Source organism: Lynx canadensis, chromosome E2, assembly GCF_007474595.2.
Source record: "Lynx canadensis isolate LIC74 chromosome E2, mLynCan4.pri.v2, whole genome shotgun sequence".
Classification (NCBI taxonomy): Eukaryota; Metazoa; Chordata; class Mammalia; order Carnivora; family Felidae; genus Lynx; species Lynx canadensis.
This window is the reverse complement of record NC_044317.1, coordinates 14,599,290-14,613,338: the sequence shown is the minus strand read 5'-3', so window position 1 is coordinate 14,613,338 and position 14,049 is coordinate 14,599,290. Positions and strand designations below refer to the sequence as shown.

Below are 14,049 nucleotides of genomic sequence, written 5' to 3'. Positions count from 1 at the left end.
CTAGGCTTCCTGTCAAAGGCGGGCAAAGTGGGCGGTGACTAGAGTAACGAATAATCTCGTCGGCTTGTGGGACTATTGAGGGGAAGGACCGCAAGTTTATCTACTTGCCAGTGAGTATTCTTTTTCCGTTTCCGGTTTTATAAGTGGTCCGCCAGAGTTGGCGGGCAGCAGACACTGGGTTACTTTGAGTTAGGGTCGCTGCTTTTGGTGTAGAAGACGGGAACCGCCTGTGTGCCGACATTTCGGAGAAGCGGTCGGGGTTGCGAACAGTCAAGTGGAAGAGAAGGAGGTGACTTGTACAAAGAAAGTAGGTGTTGTTTTCCCTAGCACTTGTGGGCCAGGAGCAGCCCAACCACAGGCATCATTAAACATATATATATTAAGTATGTATGTATATCGAATAGTTTGGAAGAAGACTCTCACTCCGATGTAAATAAAAGTCACCTGTCTGTTCACTGACAGAGATAACCACTATGTGTTTTGGGATGTTTATTTCCAGTTATTTCTATGTAAATGTATACATTTGTATTAGGTTTTGTACAGCAGTGGGACCACACTTTATATACTCTTTTGTAACTTATTTATCATGAGAACTTTTCAGTATGTGAAATGTTCATCTGTAACAGTATTTAGCAACTGTGTAATAGTATGTTCCAGGACTGTACTATCATTTTTTTCCAATCTCCTATTTTGGGCTATTTAAGTTGTTTGCAGTTTTTCACCTTAAGAATGTGATAAATCATTGTGGACGTGTCAAGTTAATTCTCAGAAATGGAGTTGTTGCTCAAATTGTTTTCTTTCTGGAAAAGTTTTTGCTTCTCTGCATTCCAGCAGCAAGTAAGAATGTGTGGCCCTTTATTCACACTCTTGCAATATTGTTTCATCTTTGCCAACTTAATGGCTTTGTTAAATAATCTTCCATTTGCTTTTCTTTGTTTACTAGTAAAGCTTAACTTTCCAAATATTTTTGCCCATTTGTACCTCTTCTTTTGTGAAGTCTCTGTTGGTATGCCTTGCTATGAACATTTTCTTAGGTGTGGCTTTAGTTTTCCTCCTCTTTATCAGAACTGGAGTTGCTGTTTGAATTCTAGGGTGAGATAGATCCATCCTCACTTTGACTTTGCCTTTTATCAGTAATTTTTTCTGCTACTGACATTTGAGGAAGTCCTTCCTAGCAATCAGCTTGCCTGTTTAAAGTATGACTTATTACAGGAACAATTTCATTTCCTATATACATTTTTATTAACTCTTGTCTTAAAATGTGACTTGTCACACACACACACACATAAAGAAATCCTCCCTTTTCATAACATTAGCCAACTTGGGGGCCAAATATAAAATATCAAGTACCCCGGTGGAGTTATTCTGGATGGACTCAAAAATAGAGTTTCTCAACCATAAGAACAGGAGCTTATTATAGCAGAAGGAACAGTGCACTAGAAATTTGGTGGCTTGGGGGTACCTGCATGGCTCAGGCAGTTAAGCATCCATCTCTTGATTTCGGCTCAGGTCATGATCCCAGAGTCGTGGGATCGAGCCCCATGATGGGCTCCGTGCTGAGTGTGGAGCTTGCTTAAGATTCTCTCTCCCCCGCTTGCGCACTCTCTCTCTCCCTCTAAAATAAAATAAAAAACTTTAGAAGAAGAAATTTGGTGGCTTTGATTCTAGTCCGTGCTGTAGCTAGAACCAAAACTATAAGCAAACAAGTCTATAAAATGAGGGAATTGGATTAGTTCCCTTTTATCTGAGTATTTTATGATTTATTTATTTTTTTTTTTTTTAACGTTTATTTATTTTTGAGACAGAGAGAGACAGAGCATGAACGCGGGAGGGTCAGAGAGAGGGAGACACAGAATCCGAAACAGGCTCCAGGCTCTGAGCTGTCAGCACAGAGTCCGACGCGGGGCTCGAACCCACGGACCGCGAGATCATGACCTGAGCCGAAGTCGGCCGCTCAACCGACTGAGCTACCCAGGCGCCCCCACAGTACACCTTTTTGTATTTATGTTTCTTTTCAAGCTGGTGGACTTGCCAGCAGTTTGTGCATTTAGTGTGTTGTTTTTTTTTTTTTTTTTACTGTTGTGATACTATGTTGTATGAAACTATTTCTTTCCTCTGAGAATAAAATATATGTGTATTAACTACTACAAAATTAATTTTTTTTTTTAATTAGGACTCATGCACTTAATCTGTCTTTAAATATTGCAACTGTATTTCAGGACTGACAGTAAGGATAAATATTTGGATTATGGCAAGATGAGCTTCCTGTTGCCCAAGCTAACTAGCAAAAAAGAAGTAGACCAAGCAATAAAAAGTACTGCAGAGAAGGTATTGGTTCTCCGATTTGGGAGAGATGAGGATCCAGTCTGTCTGCAGCTAGATGATATTGTAAGTGAATTCTTTAAATAAATGGTTTTTATTAAAAAGTCTGTACGTTCTCACTTCAACATCTACAAAGTGCATGAAAGGCAGTGGCCGGGCCTGGAGATACTGCTTTTCATTTGCTGGCCGCTTTCACTAGGAGCTGGTCATGTGCCTGCCCTGAGCTAAGCCCCCAGACCCGTGATCCTGCTGAATCTGTCTTAGACATCCCTCCCCACCAGTAGCCATCCAAGTTCAGTTTCACCAACAGAGCAGTAGAGGACCAGAAGCACTTATTTACTCTGTGCTCACAACAGTGGAATAATTACCATCACTGTTACTACTCCCACACAGGGAGATGAATGCCAGGGACGTCAGGTGACTTGCAGAGCTGGGGTTCGAACTTCTTTTTCTCTGCCTGCAAATAAGCTTTTCCAGTGTGTGCCTGATGGTAATCTGATTTCATAACACGTCTTCATACTCTGATGAGTAGGGAGGGGAGTATGGGACAAAATGTGGTTATTCTTGTCTCTGTTATAGAGAGAGACTGATCCCAGAACTAACACCTCTTCACACCATTTCTATTGCTGCCACACACAGTGTGGATCCAGTATAAGAATCTTTATTTCTGTGATTAAAAATGAATGCTGATGTGTTAATCTGAGGGAGGAATGGGCCAGAGGATTATACCCTCAGCCATAGAGGGAAGGGAGTATCAGAGGCCAAGAGTATAGACTGAAGCCAAGCTGCCCAAGTTCAAATCCCAGCTGTACCACTTAAGTTGTGTGACCAGGGGCAGATTACCCAGTTTCCTCATCTAAGAAGTGGGGACTATAATAACCTCATATGAATGTTGTAAGGATCAAATGAGATAATAAGCATAAAGCACTTTGGACACTTAACGTGTAATAACCCGCCAGACAAGCCTTCACTGTTTTTATTATGATTATCATTTAAGGGGGGATTGGAAGGCAGGAGATTGGGGGGAATTTCAGTGTCTGCCGTGTATATTTCTGAGTTGTTTTTGTTTAAACGAACATGGATTTCATAAATCTCTAAGAAGTTTATAAAAGCTTTTTACAACCAAAAATCAATTTTAAAAAAAAGAGAGAGAAATGTATTCACACAGTTTACCCAGGGCCCTGTCTGAATGATAAGGTTACATTGTGTCTAATGTGGAACTCAGGGGAAATTTAGCTGCCTCTCTCATTGTAACCTACATGTCTCTATTTGCAGCTTTCTAAGACGTCTTCTGACCTGAGTAAAATGGCTGCTATATATCTGGTAGATGTGGACCAAACTCCCGTTTACACGCACTATTTTGACATCAGTTATATTCCATCTACTGTGTTCTTCTTCAATGGGCAGCACATGAAAGTGGATTATGGGTAAGTTAGATTGACCTGAAGTCATTGCAGCTGTGAGGGGTTCTTTCAACCAAGCAGTTCCAGTAACTCACCTGCCTATGAGGGTGGCTCTGTGAACCCTGTGTTGGTGCTGTGTCCTCAGGTGACCCACTCCTTGGTCATGTGAAACTTTGGCACAAAAATGACAGCGTATCCAGTATGATTGGCAAATGTTAACCTCCTACGTAAGTAGGAAACAATTGAACAGTTTGTGCAGCACTAACTACCCTTTGGTGTAGAAAGTATAGAACAGCTTTTTTAAAACTTTCTTAGGAATTTCATTTAATACAAAATGTGTCATTGTTCTTAAACTTTTGGGACTGGTAGGCTGCATTTATGAAAGAAGTGTTCCTTCTGGCAAACTGAGACATGTTTCTCTCTGGCCAAGTGTCCTATCTTCTGCCACTCAGAGAATTCTGATGTCATTCTTCAATTCTGTCAAGAATAAGCACCATGAAGTCTTTAACACCTTCCGTTGTATCCAGTCAGCATCCTAGCACTCAACATGTATTTTCAGTGTGTCCATAATTCTTAACACTTCTCACTGTGGTTCAGGTGTCTGCTTGTTTAGATCTGTGTATCTGTTTTGTCATTATCTACTTGAAAGTGCATTAACCATTACCTGTTTTATTTTAAAGCTGTTTATTCTCCTAGGATACAGGTGATAGAAGTTAATTTGATGCAATCTTTTTTTTTTTTTTTTTTTTTTTTTTTTTGAGAGCATGCTCAAGGTAGGGAGGGGCAGAGGGAGGGGGAGAGAGAGAATCTTAAGCAGGCTCCATGCCCAGTGTGGAGCCCCTCACAGGGCTCACAACCATGAGATCATGACCTGGGACTTTTAACCGACTGAGCCACCCAGGCACCCCCCTGGTGCAGTCTTTTTAAAATGTGATTTATGACACTATTTGCCAACTTAAATATGTAAAAATTTCAACCTAGCAATTGCATTTCCAAGAATTTATCTAAAGGGAAATAATTATGAAAGTGGGCAAAATTGGCTGCCTAAATATTCATCCCACCATTATTTAGAAAGCAAAATACTTGGAAAGAAACTAGATGTTCACAGAAGGACACTAGATGTCAGTTTCATATGATGTTGTAAATACAAGTTTAATGACTTTGAAAGAAATAGGTTTTATGTTAGTTGGAACATTACAAAATAGTTTGCATGGTATAATTACCATGATTTTGAAAAAAGAAACACACGTGTGTACACACACGCACACACACTTTGGAAGAATATGTACCAAAATGCGGCCTTTGACCTCACTGGTAATGTTTTTCCTAAAAAATTTCTGTAATAAACATAACCGATGTTTGAAATAGGGAAAAAAAACGATTTTGTACCCCCCCACTCAAAAGTATAAGTGAGGGGAACTCAGAGACGGTGACCAGTTAACGGGTTCTACACGGCAAGGCCAACAGCAGCGGCAACCAACTATGCCCATCCCAAAGCCCAGGGAATTCTACTTGATAAGGAACTGAGAAGAAATTGAGGTAGATTTTGAAGGGAAGGCTCTTCACCTGGTAGGGCTCACGTGCCCTCCCAGTGGCCCACGGCTCTGCGTTTAATCCTGTATCAAATAGGCCCTGTACTCACAAACGGAGAAATCAATGTTGGGCTTTATGTCTGAAGTCTCCCTCAGGAACAGAAAGTATCAGAACTGTGCTTCATTTTGTTTACCCTGAAGGTCTGCAGCAAGAAATCGCTAAAAGTTCTGAGCGTGGTTGTTTTTCTCCCGTGCTCTCTAGGTCTCCCGATCACACTAAGTTTGTGGGAAGTTTCAAAACCAAGCAAGACTTCATAGATTTGGTTGAAGTAATTTATCGAGGAGCAATGAGGGGAAAGCTTATTGTCCAAAGTCCTATTGATCCCAAGAATATTCCCAAATATGACCTTCTCTATCAAGACATTTAATGCATTCATTACTATCAAAGTTGAAGAAAAAAGCACATCTTGAAACAGTACCTGAACCCAGCTGTGCCGTTTTCCTGGAGTCCTTTGGACATGTGTTCAGCATCCCAGCAGAGAAGAGTGCTGACTTGGGTAGAAAATACCCCACCCTCAAGTAGAAGACCACGCTGGCACTGCGATGGGCAGAGATGCTTAAATGTCTATTCCCTGCAAACCCCAGAGCAGTCAAGACCACCGGGGTCAATTTCCCCAGCGTGATTTTTTTTTAATTTTTATTGTGCTTCTCTTTATTCCTTAAGATGATACAGAATCCTTCTAAACATTGGCTAGTATATTTATGTTGACTTTGATATACAAGTAAAATAGAAAATCATTTCCCGTAAGAGCAGAAGTACTTATTTTTTTACCCTAAATGTACCCACACACACACCCTCCCCCTCACCTGTTTCTCCACTCATGTATTTATCTCATGCTCTCCTGTCTCCAGTCCCTGTTATCTCAGTTTCTCTTGGAATAAATGTTTCTCTACAGATAGTGAGAAAATGTTTTATTTTGGAAACTTTCTGGTTTAAACTTTTATTTATTTATTTATTTTTTTTTCAACGTTTATTTATTTTTGGGACAGAGAGAGACAGAGCATGAACGGGGGAGGGGCAGAGAGAGAGGGAGACACAGAATCGGAAACAGGCTCCAGGCTCCGAGCCATCAGCCCAGAGCCTGACGCGGGGCTCGAACTCACGGACCGTGAGATCGTGACCTGGCTGAAGTCGGACGCTTAACCGACTGCGCCACCCAGGCGCCCCAATTTATTTTTATTTTTTGAGAGAGAGATTGCAAGCTGGGGAGTGGCAGAGACAGAGGGAGACACAATCTGAAGTAGGCTCCTGGCTCTGAGCTGTCAGCACAGAGCCCAACGCAGGGCTCGAACTCACAAACTGTGAGATCATGACCTGAGCCAAAGTCGAATGCTTAACCGACTTAGCCACCCAGGTGCCCCATCTGGCTTGAACTTTTAAAACAGTATCCCAGTTTGCTCATTTGACTAGCTTTTGTTATTAAATTGCCCAAGAAATGGGACTTTGAACCTTTACCATCCAGCACCCAATTTGAGCTAAACAAATTAGTAAGTAGCAGCAGATTTCTCCCAGAAGTCCAAGTTCTGCCGCTTTCTGAAGCAGAGGATTTTACTTCAAGGACTCAAGACTGGAAAGAGATGTCAGAATCGTTAGAAATAACATCTTTGTGGTATTTGCTCATTTTAATAACTTTATGAAGAATTCTTGCTCTGCCAGCAGCCCTGGCATAACCTGCCACCACTTGACAAGTCCCTGCTTCTCTCAAAACCTCGCTGGGCCTCTGGATACTGACTTTGTAGAACAAAAGAATAGATGCAGACCCAGAGGGCAGTGGGCCAGACATGGATTTGCTCGCCAGACGCTGACGTCCCAGCTCTGTGCAGACCAACACTGTCTCTGCAAGTTCATTCTCCCCTTACTGGGTGCTTCCTTTACAAGCCTTTTCTGCAAGAAGAGATGACCACCTGCCCTGGTTCTCATTGATGTGGCATAGAAGGAAGGCCACTGTGGGTTTTTGCATCCTTTGCTGACGACAGGAGAGAGCCGCTCCAGGGATAAGACGTGGAACCGTAGCAACCATCCCAGGACCATTAGGACCAGCCCCGGGATGAAACGTGAATGTGTGGAGAAGAACAATAAAAACCTGGGTCCTTGATGATGCTATTGAGCTGCTTAGTGAACTCTAAACCTGCCTCCCTCCAGAAAGAATAAAATGTCTTCATTGCCTGTCACTGTTAGTTGGATTTTCTGTCACAACTTCAGTCACACAGTGTTTGACATGTGGTAGGTGCTCAGATACCAACAAAAACTTAGAACTTGCATGCATAAAATTCTCATATCTTCTTTCTTCCTGAGGTCTTTAGGGAATGTTTCTCTGAAGTCCTGATTTTTTTTTAATTTTTTTTTAATGTTTTTATTTATTTTTGAGACAGAGACAGAGCATGAACGGGGGAGGGTCAGAGAGAGAGGGAGACACAGAATCTGAAGCAGGCTCCAGGCTCTGAGCTGTCAGCACAGAGCCTGACACGGGGCTCGAGCTCACAGACTGTGAGATCGTGACCTGAGCTCAAGTCGGACACTTAACCGACTGAGCCACCCAGGCACCCCTTTTTTTTTATTGTTTTTTGTTCCTATCTTAGTTACTTTCCATTCCACAAGTATTGATTGAGTTCATACCAAATGCCCTTCCCTGTGCTCCATGCTACAGAAATACAATGACTCCTGAATGGGAGAAGGCTTTGTAGTGGAGACAATGCCCAAACCTCAAAGGAGGGTAGGACGTACTTGTGTGGAAAGGGAGAGGCATTCAGGAGAGGGTGCCAGGAGGAAGAAGCCCAGATGCTGGAGACAGCAGAACATGTTCAGAGAGCCACGCGGAGTTCAGTGTCACTAAAATCCAAGGGGTAGACCAGGAGGGCCGGAGGTGCTGCTGGGGAGGAAGCTGGAAATGATAAGTGAATTGAGAAAATGCTGAAAGTTTTCTCTTACTGTTTTCCTTTGGGACAGTGGCCAGAAGCCACTTAGTGCAATCAGATAGTTCTTCAAGACAAGTGGAGTGTTTTTTCTTCAAGAAAATTTAGTGCTAAAGCTATACCAACCGAAAAAGAACTGTATTGAGAGATATTTTGTTTATGTGTGTGTATAATTCTTCAGTTTCTGGCTATTCTTTCACAGCTTTTAGAATATAGATGTAAGATCTTCATTGGTCTCTACTAGCTCTAACCTGTTGAAAAGTGTGGATGGATCTAGAGAGTACACCTGAGGACAACTTCACAGTGAAGGGCAGATCCTGGTGCTAGAATACTGACATCAGCATTTTATACCATGAGAAGGAGAGGCCATATTTTCATAGAACACAAAGGTACATTAATGAAAGGTCAGTGTACTGAAGGCATAAACAGCAGGAAGGAATAGAAGAAGTTAGAAGAAGAGCCTTCTGTTTACAGGGGTTCTGAAACCTTTCTTCTGGGAGACCCTTAATAGCAAGACCCTTTCTTTGTGAAAGGGAAGAAAGACTCAGGTGGCTTGCATTTGGCTCCCAGTAAAGGATAGGTTTCTTCCAACTGGGAAAAGCATACCCTATTGAGGAAGAGACTTGTAACTCTTTACCAAGTTCCAGAATGTTCATAGGGATGTTAGGGATCAGCTGTTTTAAGCCCCTCTGGAAGGAAACCAGGGACCGATGGCAGGGAACTGAAGGCACTTGGCAAACATGTGGCCACACTATGATCTGGACTCAGCAAGTCCAGAAGTCCTGCCTGCCTTTACCCCATCTTACTTTGTTTTCTGAAGTGCTGGTGTGTTGGAGCACAAATAATTAAATACTGCCTGTGCCAAAACCCTTGTTTTCATCCCACGTTGAGCTAGCCTCTTCCTCATCAGCCCGCACGCTTTCCCCTAACACACTTCAAAGAAGAGGATACCGCGTAGAGAGCTGAAGTTCATATCCAGACAGACCTGGGTTCAAAGTGAATTCAGCCTCACTATCTAATAGCTGTATGGCCTTAAACCAATCACTTAACTTCTCCAAGTCTGTTTTCTTGTCTATGAAACCAGGGTAACAGTGACCTTTCTGAGGCCTGCTGTTTGGTAGGCACTCAATGAGTATGATCCCCAGGGTGGGAAAGTTTGTTTCGTCTTACGGATTTTGAGTTGGCTTGGGGTGTTTTCTGCCACACTCCTAGTAGACTCTATACCCCTTAGCTGCTGCTGTACCATAAATGAGAGAATAAAAAAGGCCTGAGGCTAAAAACAGCACAGAAATGACTCAAAAGAAATCCCTTTATTGATTGACTCAGCACTGCTTCATACCCCATTTTATCCCCTCTCCTCCCATCTAGTTTCCTCTCTTCCAGAGTAAAGTCTTGCTGTCAGGCTAGGGCTCCCAGCCAGACAGCATTAGTTGCCAGCTGTGGTTTCCTGAATCCAGGCCAGGATGGAGGGCACTTTCACGTACACGCCATACTCAGCAACCCTACAGCTCTTATCAAAGCTCAGGATTCCAGCTGCATACCAGGTGTTGTCGTCCTCGTCGTGAACGGCAAACGCACTGCCAGCGTCACCGTAGCAAGTATCTTCCTGAAACTCAGACAAGCCAGCACAGAAGGTGTGCTCATTCAGTATGGGCTGCACCCCTACAGGACTCTTCGATGACTTCTTCTCGGGCACTGTGCTGCCTTCGTAGTGCTTCACACAATTCTCTTGATCAGCCACAGGCAGCATGACGTACTTCAGTAGCTCAGTGAAATTAAAGTTGGTATTTCGCCCCCATCCAGACACATAGCCCACACGCCCCACTTCTGCATAATCTTTTGAAGGTAGACAGATGGGCATTACTCTCTCATCAATGGGCACCTTCTGTTTGAGTTTGATGAGCCCGATGTCTACGTTGGAGTAGTTAGGGTGGAGAACCACCTTCTCAATCTCCACAGGCTGATTTTTCCCCACATAGAGTTTCAAAGTTGGGGCAATGTCTTTTGCTTTTGCATCATCTTTATGGCCCAGGAAGAGATTTTTAGCCGTGGTCAACAGCCACTGTTCACTGATCAGTGTGGCCCCCGAGGTGAGATTATGGCGGGAGACCATCTTAGCCTGCCAGGGAAAGCTGCCTTTGGCATCCACTGATCCACCCATGATCCGCTGCACCTGATCCACCGGGTTCTTGGGCTTTCCGCACACTGTCAAGGAAAGCAAGAAAGTCAGGAGCAGAAATGTGAGTCTCCCAGTGTAGGAAAGAGGGGCAAAGCATTGGCAATTGCTGCTGTCTAAACTGTTGTGTTAATTTCTGCACAGCTAGGAATATTTACACTCCTTGCCTTACCACCTGCTCCCCCCATTTCCATTGTTGACAGTTTAAAGTGGCTCTTTTTTATAAAGTTGTTTACATCAGTAGAGCACAGTTCTATTTCCTGCTTTTCTAACTCATGAAAAAAAAACAAGTAGTGCTGAGATTTTCAAATCTCAATGCTTCCCTAAAAGTCATTGTGAGGGTGAGAAGCTATAAAAATTCATTCTCCCTAAATAAAGAGCCATCTGTTGCAGCGTTGGCTGGAACTCAGATTTTAGCTAGAAGGCAGCTTAGTGATTCTACACCACTAGTCATAGAAGAGGGCAGACAGAATCCTCCCGTCCCAGGAGGGAAAGGGAAGGAGCAGTAGCTTTTCCTAATAACAGGAACTAGAAGTCCTAACCCGTCTCCAACCTGCTACCTCATACTTCCATGGATTTCTTTTTGTTCTGTCCTCCCATGACTAGTTCTTCCTGGAGCTGGCTGTACACTTGACCCTGGGCTGCCTAGGCGGCCTCTCTGTATACACAGGGCCTTCTGATTCTCTGGGGGCAATGTGGACAGTGGATTCAGTCAATACCCCAAAGACCCAAATGAAGGAGATCCTTAGTGCACTTTTTTGGAGAGCCATCACCCAAATGCTCACTTATCGGCCTGGCCATTTTGGGTTCTCCCAGGTCCCTCATCTTGGCCCTGTGATGCTCAGAGGAAGCCACTCAGGAAGGATGTGCCTGCCCACACACTAGACTCTCAACACCTACCTTTGGTCAGCTTCCCAGGGCCCCTGGCTTCCTACCTGCTTCACATTCGGGAAGTTTCTCTCCAATGGCCTTGTTTGTCCAGTGCTTCTCACTGTTTAATGTATACTCTCCTGAAGCAAAAGGATAGAAAAGAGTTAAAAGACACTGAATCTGGACCCAGCATGAGGAGAGGAGGTGTTTAAAAAGAATCAGAGAAAGAGAGGGGAAGGGAGGGAGGGAGGAAGGGAGGAAGGGAAGAGCAGTGTACTAGAAGCCAAGTGCGGGGGAGGGGGGGGGGTTGGGCAGTGAAGCCCAGCAGGACAGATTTGTTGTCATGGAGACACAGTACAAAGTAGGAACCAGGGTTCAAATTCTGCCTGTTCACCTTACAGGCTACCTGAACTTGAGCAAGTTATTCAGCCTGTCTGTACCTCAGTGTCCTCATCAGCAAAATGAGAGTAACAGTATCTCTTCAGAGGGTTTTGTAAGAACTAAGTGAGCAGATATACATCAAGAATTTAGAACAGTGCTGGGAACACAGTACTCACTATTAAGGACCACCCCTTGTCATCACTGGCACCACCCTTGGTTGTTTTTTTTTTTACCACATCTCCTTTTGGAGATGTAGATCTCACTCTGAGATGAGTAGGCTACATGTTATCACCTCCCCTTAACAAAGGAGAAAACTTGGAGCTAAAGTTAATTTGCCCAAAAGGCCACAGCTACTGGTGACAAAATCGCTATTAGAATCTACCTCTTCTGGTTCCAAGGAGAACATGTAAGTTTTCTGGCCCATCACCCTTGGCCCCACTCATCATGGAAAGGCCGGGATGGAGGAGGGTGCAGGGACATGGTCCAGGTCTTACCGTCTCCTTCGGTGCGCAGTTTATAGAGGGGATTACACTGGTAACGAACAAAGTGCTCCGCATAGCCATTCTCAATCTCTGGGGGCTTTGGAAGGCTGACCTCTGCAAAGGAAATGCAATAGGAAGAGGGGGTTCATGTTCAGAAACTCATCCCAGGATGAGACCCATGAAAAGAGTTGAGAAGAAGCTGTTCTGCGTATCAACTGCCCTCCACCTCAAATGGAAGCCAAAGGGAAGGCCATCTCCCCTTTTTTCTGGATGGCTCTCCAGTGTTCTTCACGGGACTGAAATACCAGAGGTTAAGATGAGAAGGAGGAAGTGGCTCTTCCCAAAGAGAGGGTGCAGATGTGATAGGGTCAATGAGACCCAGCAGTGCTGGGACATCCAGTTCCACCCAAACCCAAAGACCTACCTGTGTTATCCGTGGTCTCATTGCCAGTGTCCACTGCGAAAAGCTGCCCCCAGAACAGGAGGGCAACAACAGCTCCCAGGGCTCTGCAGAGACAGGACAAGAAGGGGTGCACAACTGGTCTCCTTGCTACACACACACACACACACACACACACACACACACACACACACCCCTCCCATTAGCCAGCCAGAGAAGAAGCTACATGGAAGTGTTAGAACCAAGAAGTTGCCTCCTGCCAGCACCCATATACACAGTCCACTCGGGTTCCAGTGTGGTCCGTGCTGCTGAGTATTCTACATGAGCCTCAGAGAGGAACCACCAAGATAGGAAGGTACATAGGCATGTGGGCCTCAATTTCTGGCAGCATTTAGGAAACATTAAGTTGCTAATAATAAATGAGCTCTCCTGAAAAAAAAAAAAAAAAAAGCCTCAGACACCAAAGGCGCTGGGCTACAGGATAATAGCTAATAAAGTGTGGGTAACTTGAAGACGGAAAAGTAGGGATTTCTTATGCTATTCCCTAGACTTTTTAATTTTTTCCATAAGTAGATGTTTTAAATATATAGAACTTATGGTTTTCCTATTATTTTATGATGATTTGCCTTTAGGAAACCCCATGACCGTAGACATGGGCATTGACGCATAGGCGACACTACCAGGTAATCGTTTTGCTGACAGAAGCCAAGTGTACAGAGATTGCTTAGTTAAGTATGTAGTCTTGTTATTTCAACCTTTAAAAAAGGTTTGTTTTTTGGGGGTTTTTTTTTGCTTTGATAAAATCTCAGTGCCTTAATTGGGTCACTCAAATGTGTTACTATTGGTCTTACACATTTTTTTAAAACAAACAAAAAAAAATCTGCCAATAAACATATCTTAAATACCAGAAAGCCTACTATGGGAGCCTCTGGCATCCCCTGTAAAGATGAAAATTTTGTAACCTCGAGGAAAAAGATACTGTTTAGAGTAAGTCACATTCTCATGGACGCAGAAAAGCAGAAGATTTAGCACGCTAAACTAAACCCCTTAATTTGCTATAGTTTAGCCCAGTGGCCCTATTTCTTTGTTCTTGATTTCCATCTCTCCTTTGGTTCCCCCCATACCTGAGCTGTCCCGTGGGTACAATATGTGCACAGAGAAAGATGACATGAGCAAGGCAAGGAGGGAAGTGGCAGAACCATGGACTCACCTCATCTTTGGTTTGTCCTGCCGGTTGGAAGAGCAGTGCTGTGGGGGCTACCTGCTGATGCTTTTATGCCTCCGGTATCTCACTCCACCCCCTTCTGGGTTTCGTAATTGCTGTGTCTACACAACTTTGACCTTGTTAAGGTCACTGCATTTTCCAGTAACAGAGCCACAAACAATATCCCTGTTAAGAGCTGAGCTCTTGCTTCACGCTTGAGTTGCCCCTGGTGTTTCTTTACAAACCCCAAAGAAGCCTGGCCACGCCATGACCCCCTGTAGCTGCCCAAGTGTTTCCCGAAATCAG

The 14,049-nt window shown here is 43.8% G+C and overlaps 2 protein-coding genes across 3 annotated transcripts; one reads left to right on the top strand and one right to left on the bottom strand.

Moving 5' to 3' along the window:
• The first annotated feature begins 58 nt into the window (after positions 1-58).
• TXNL4B (thioredoxin like 4B) lies at positions 59-7,489 on the top strand. Of its 2 annotated transcripts, none has more exons than XM_030298050.1 (4): positions 59-110; positions 2,220-2,388; positions 3,598-3,749; positions 5,520-5,699. In XM_030298050.1, the coding sequence occupies exons 2-4, from the start codon at positions 2,257-2,259 to the stop codon at positions 5,683-5,685; spliced, it is 450 nt and encodes a 149-aa protein (XP_030153910.1). In that variant the 5' UTR covers positions 59-110; positions 2,220-2,256; the 3' UTR covers positions 5,686-5,699. The 2 variants fall into 2 exon arrangements, with proteins under 2 accessions (XP_030153910.1, XP_030153909.1); XM_030298049.2 differs by lacking the exon at positions 59-110 and adding an exon at positions 125-307 and having other exon boundaries at positions 5,520-7,489.
• Positions 7,490-9,521: 2,032 nt separating this feature from the next.
• Positions 9,522-13,827, bottom strand: LOC115502558 (haptoglobin). The gene is made up of 5 exons (XM_030298048.1): positions 13,750-13,827; positions 12,564-12,646; positions 12,152-12,253; positions 11,342-11,416; positions 9,522-10,435 (listed from the first exon to the last, which is right to left on the bottom strand). Exons 1-5 carry the CDS (start codon positions 13,752-13,754, stop codon positions 9,657-9,659), a joined length of 1,044 nt encoding a protein of 347 aa, XP_030153908.1. The 5' UTR covers positions 13,755-13,827; the 3' UTR covers positions 9,522-9,656.
• Positions 13,828-14,049: the final 222 nt, after the last annotated feature.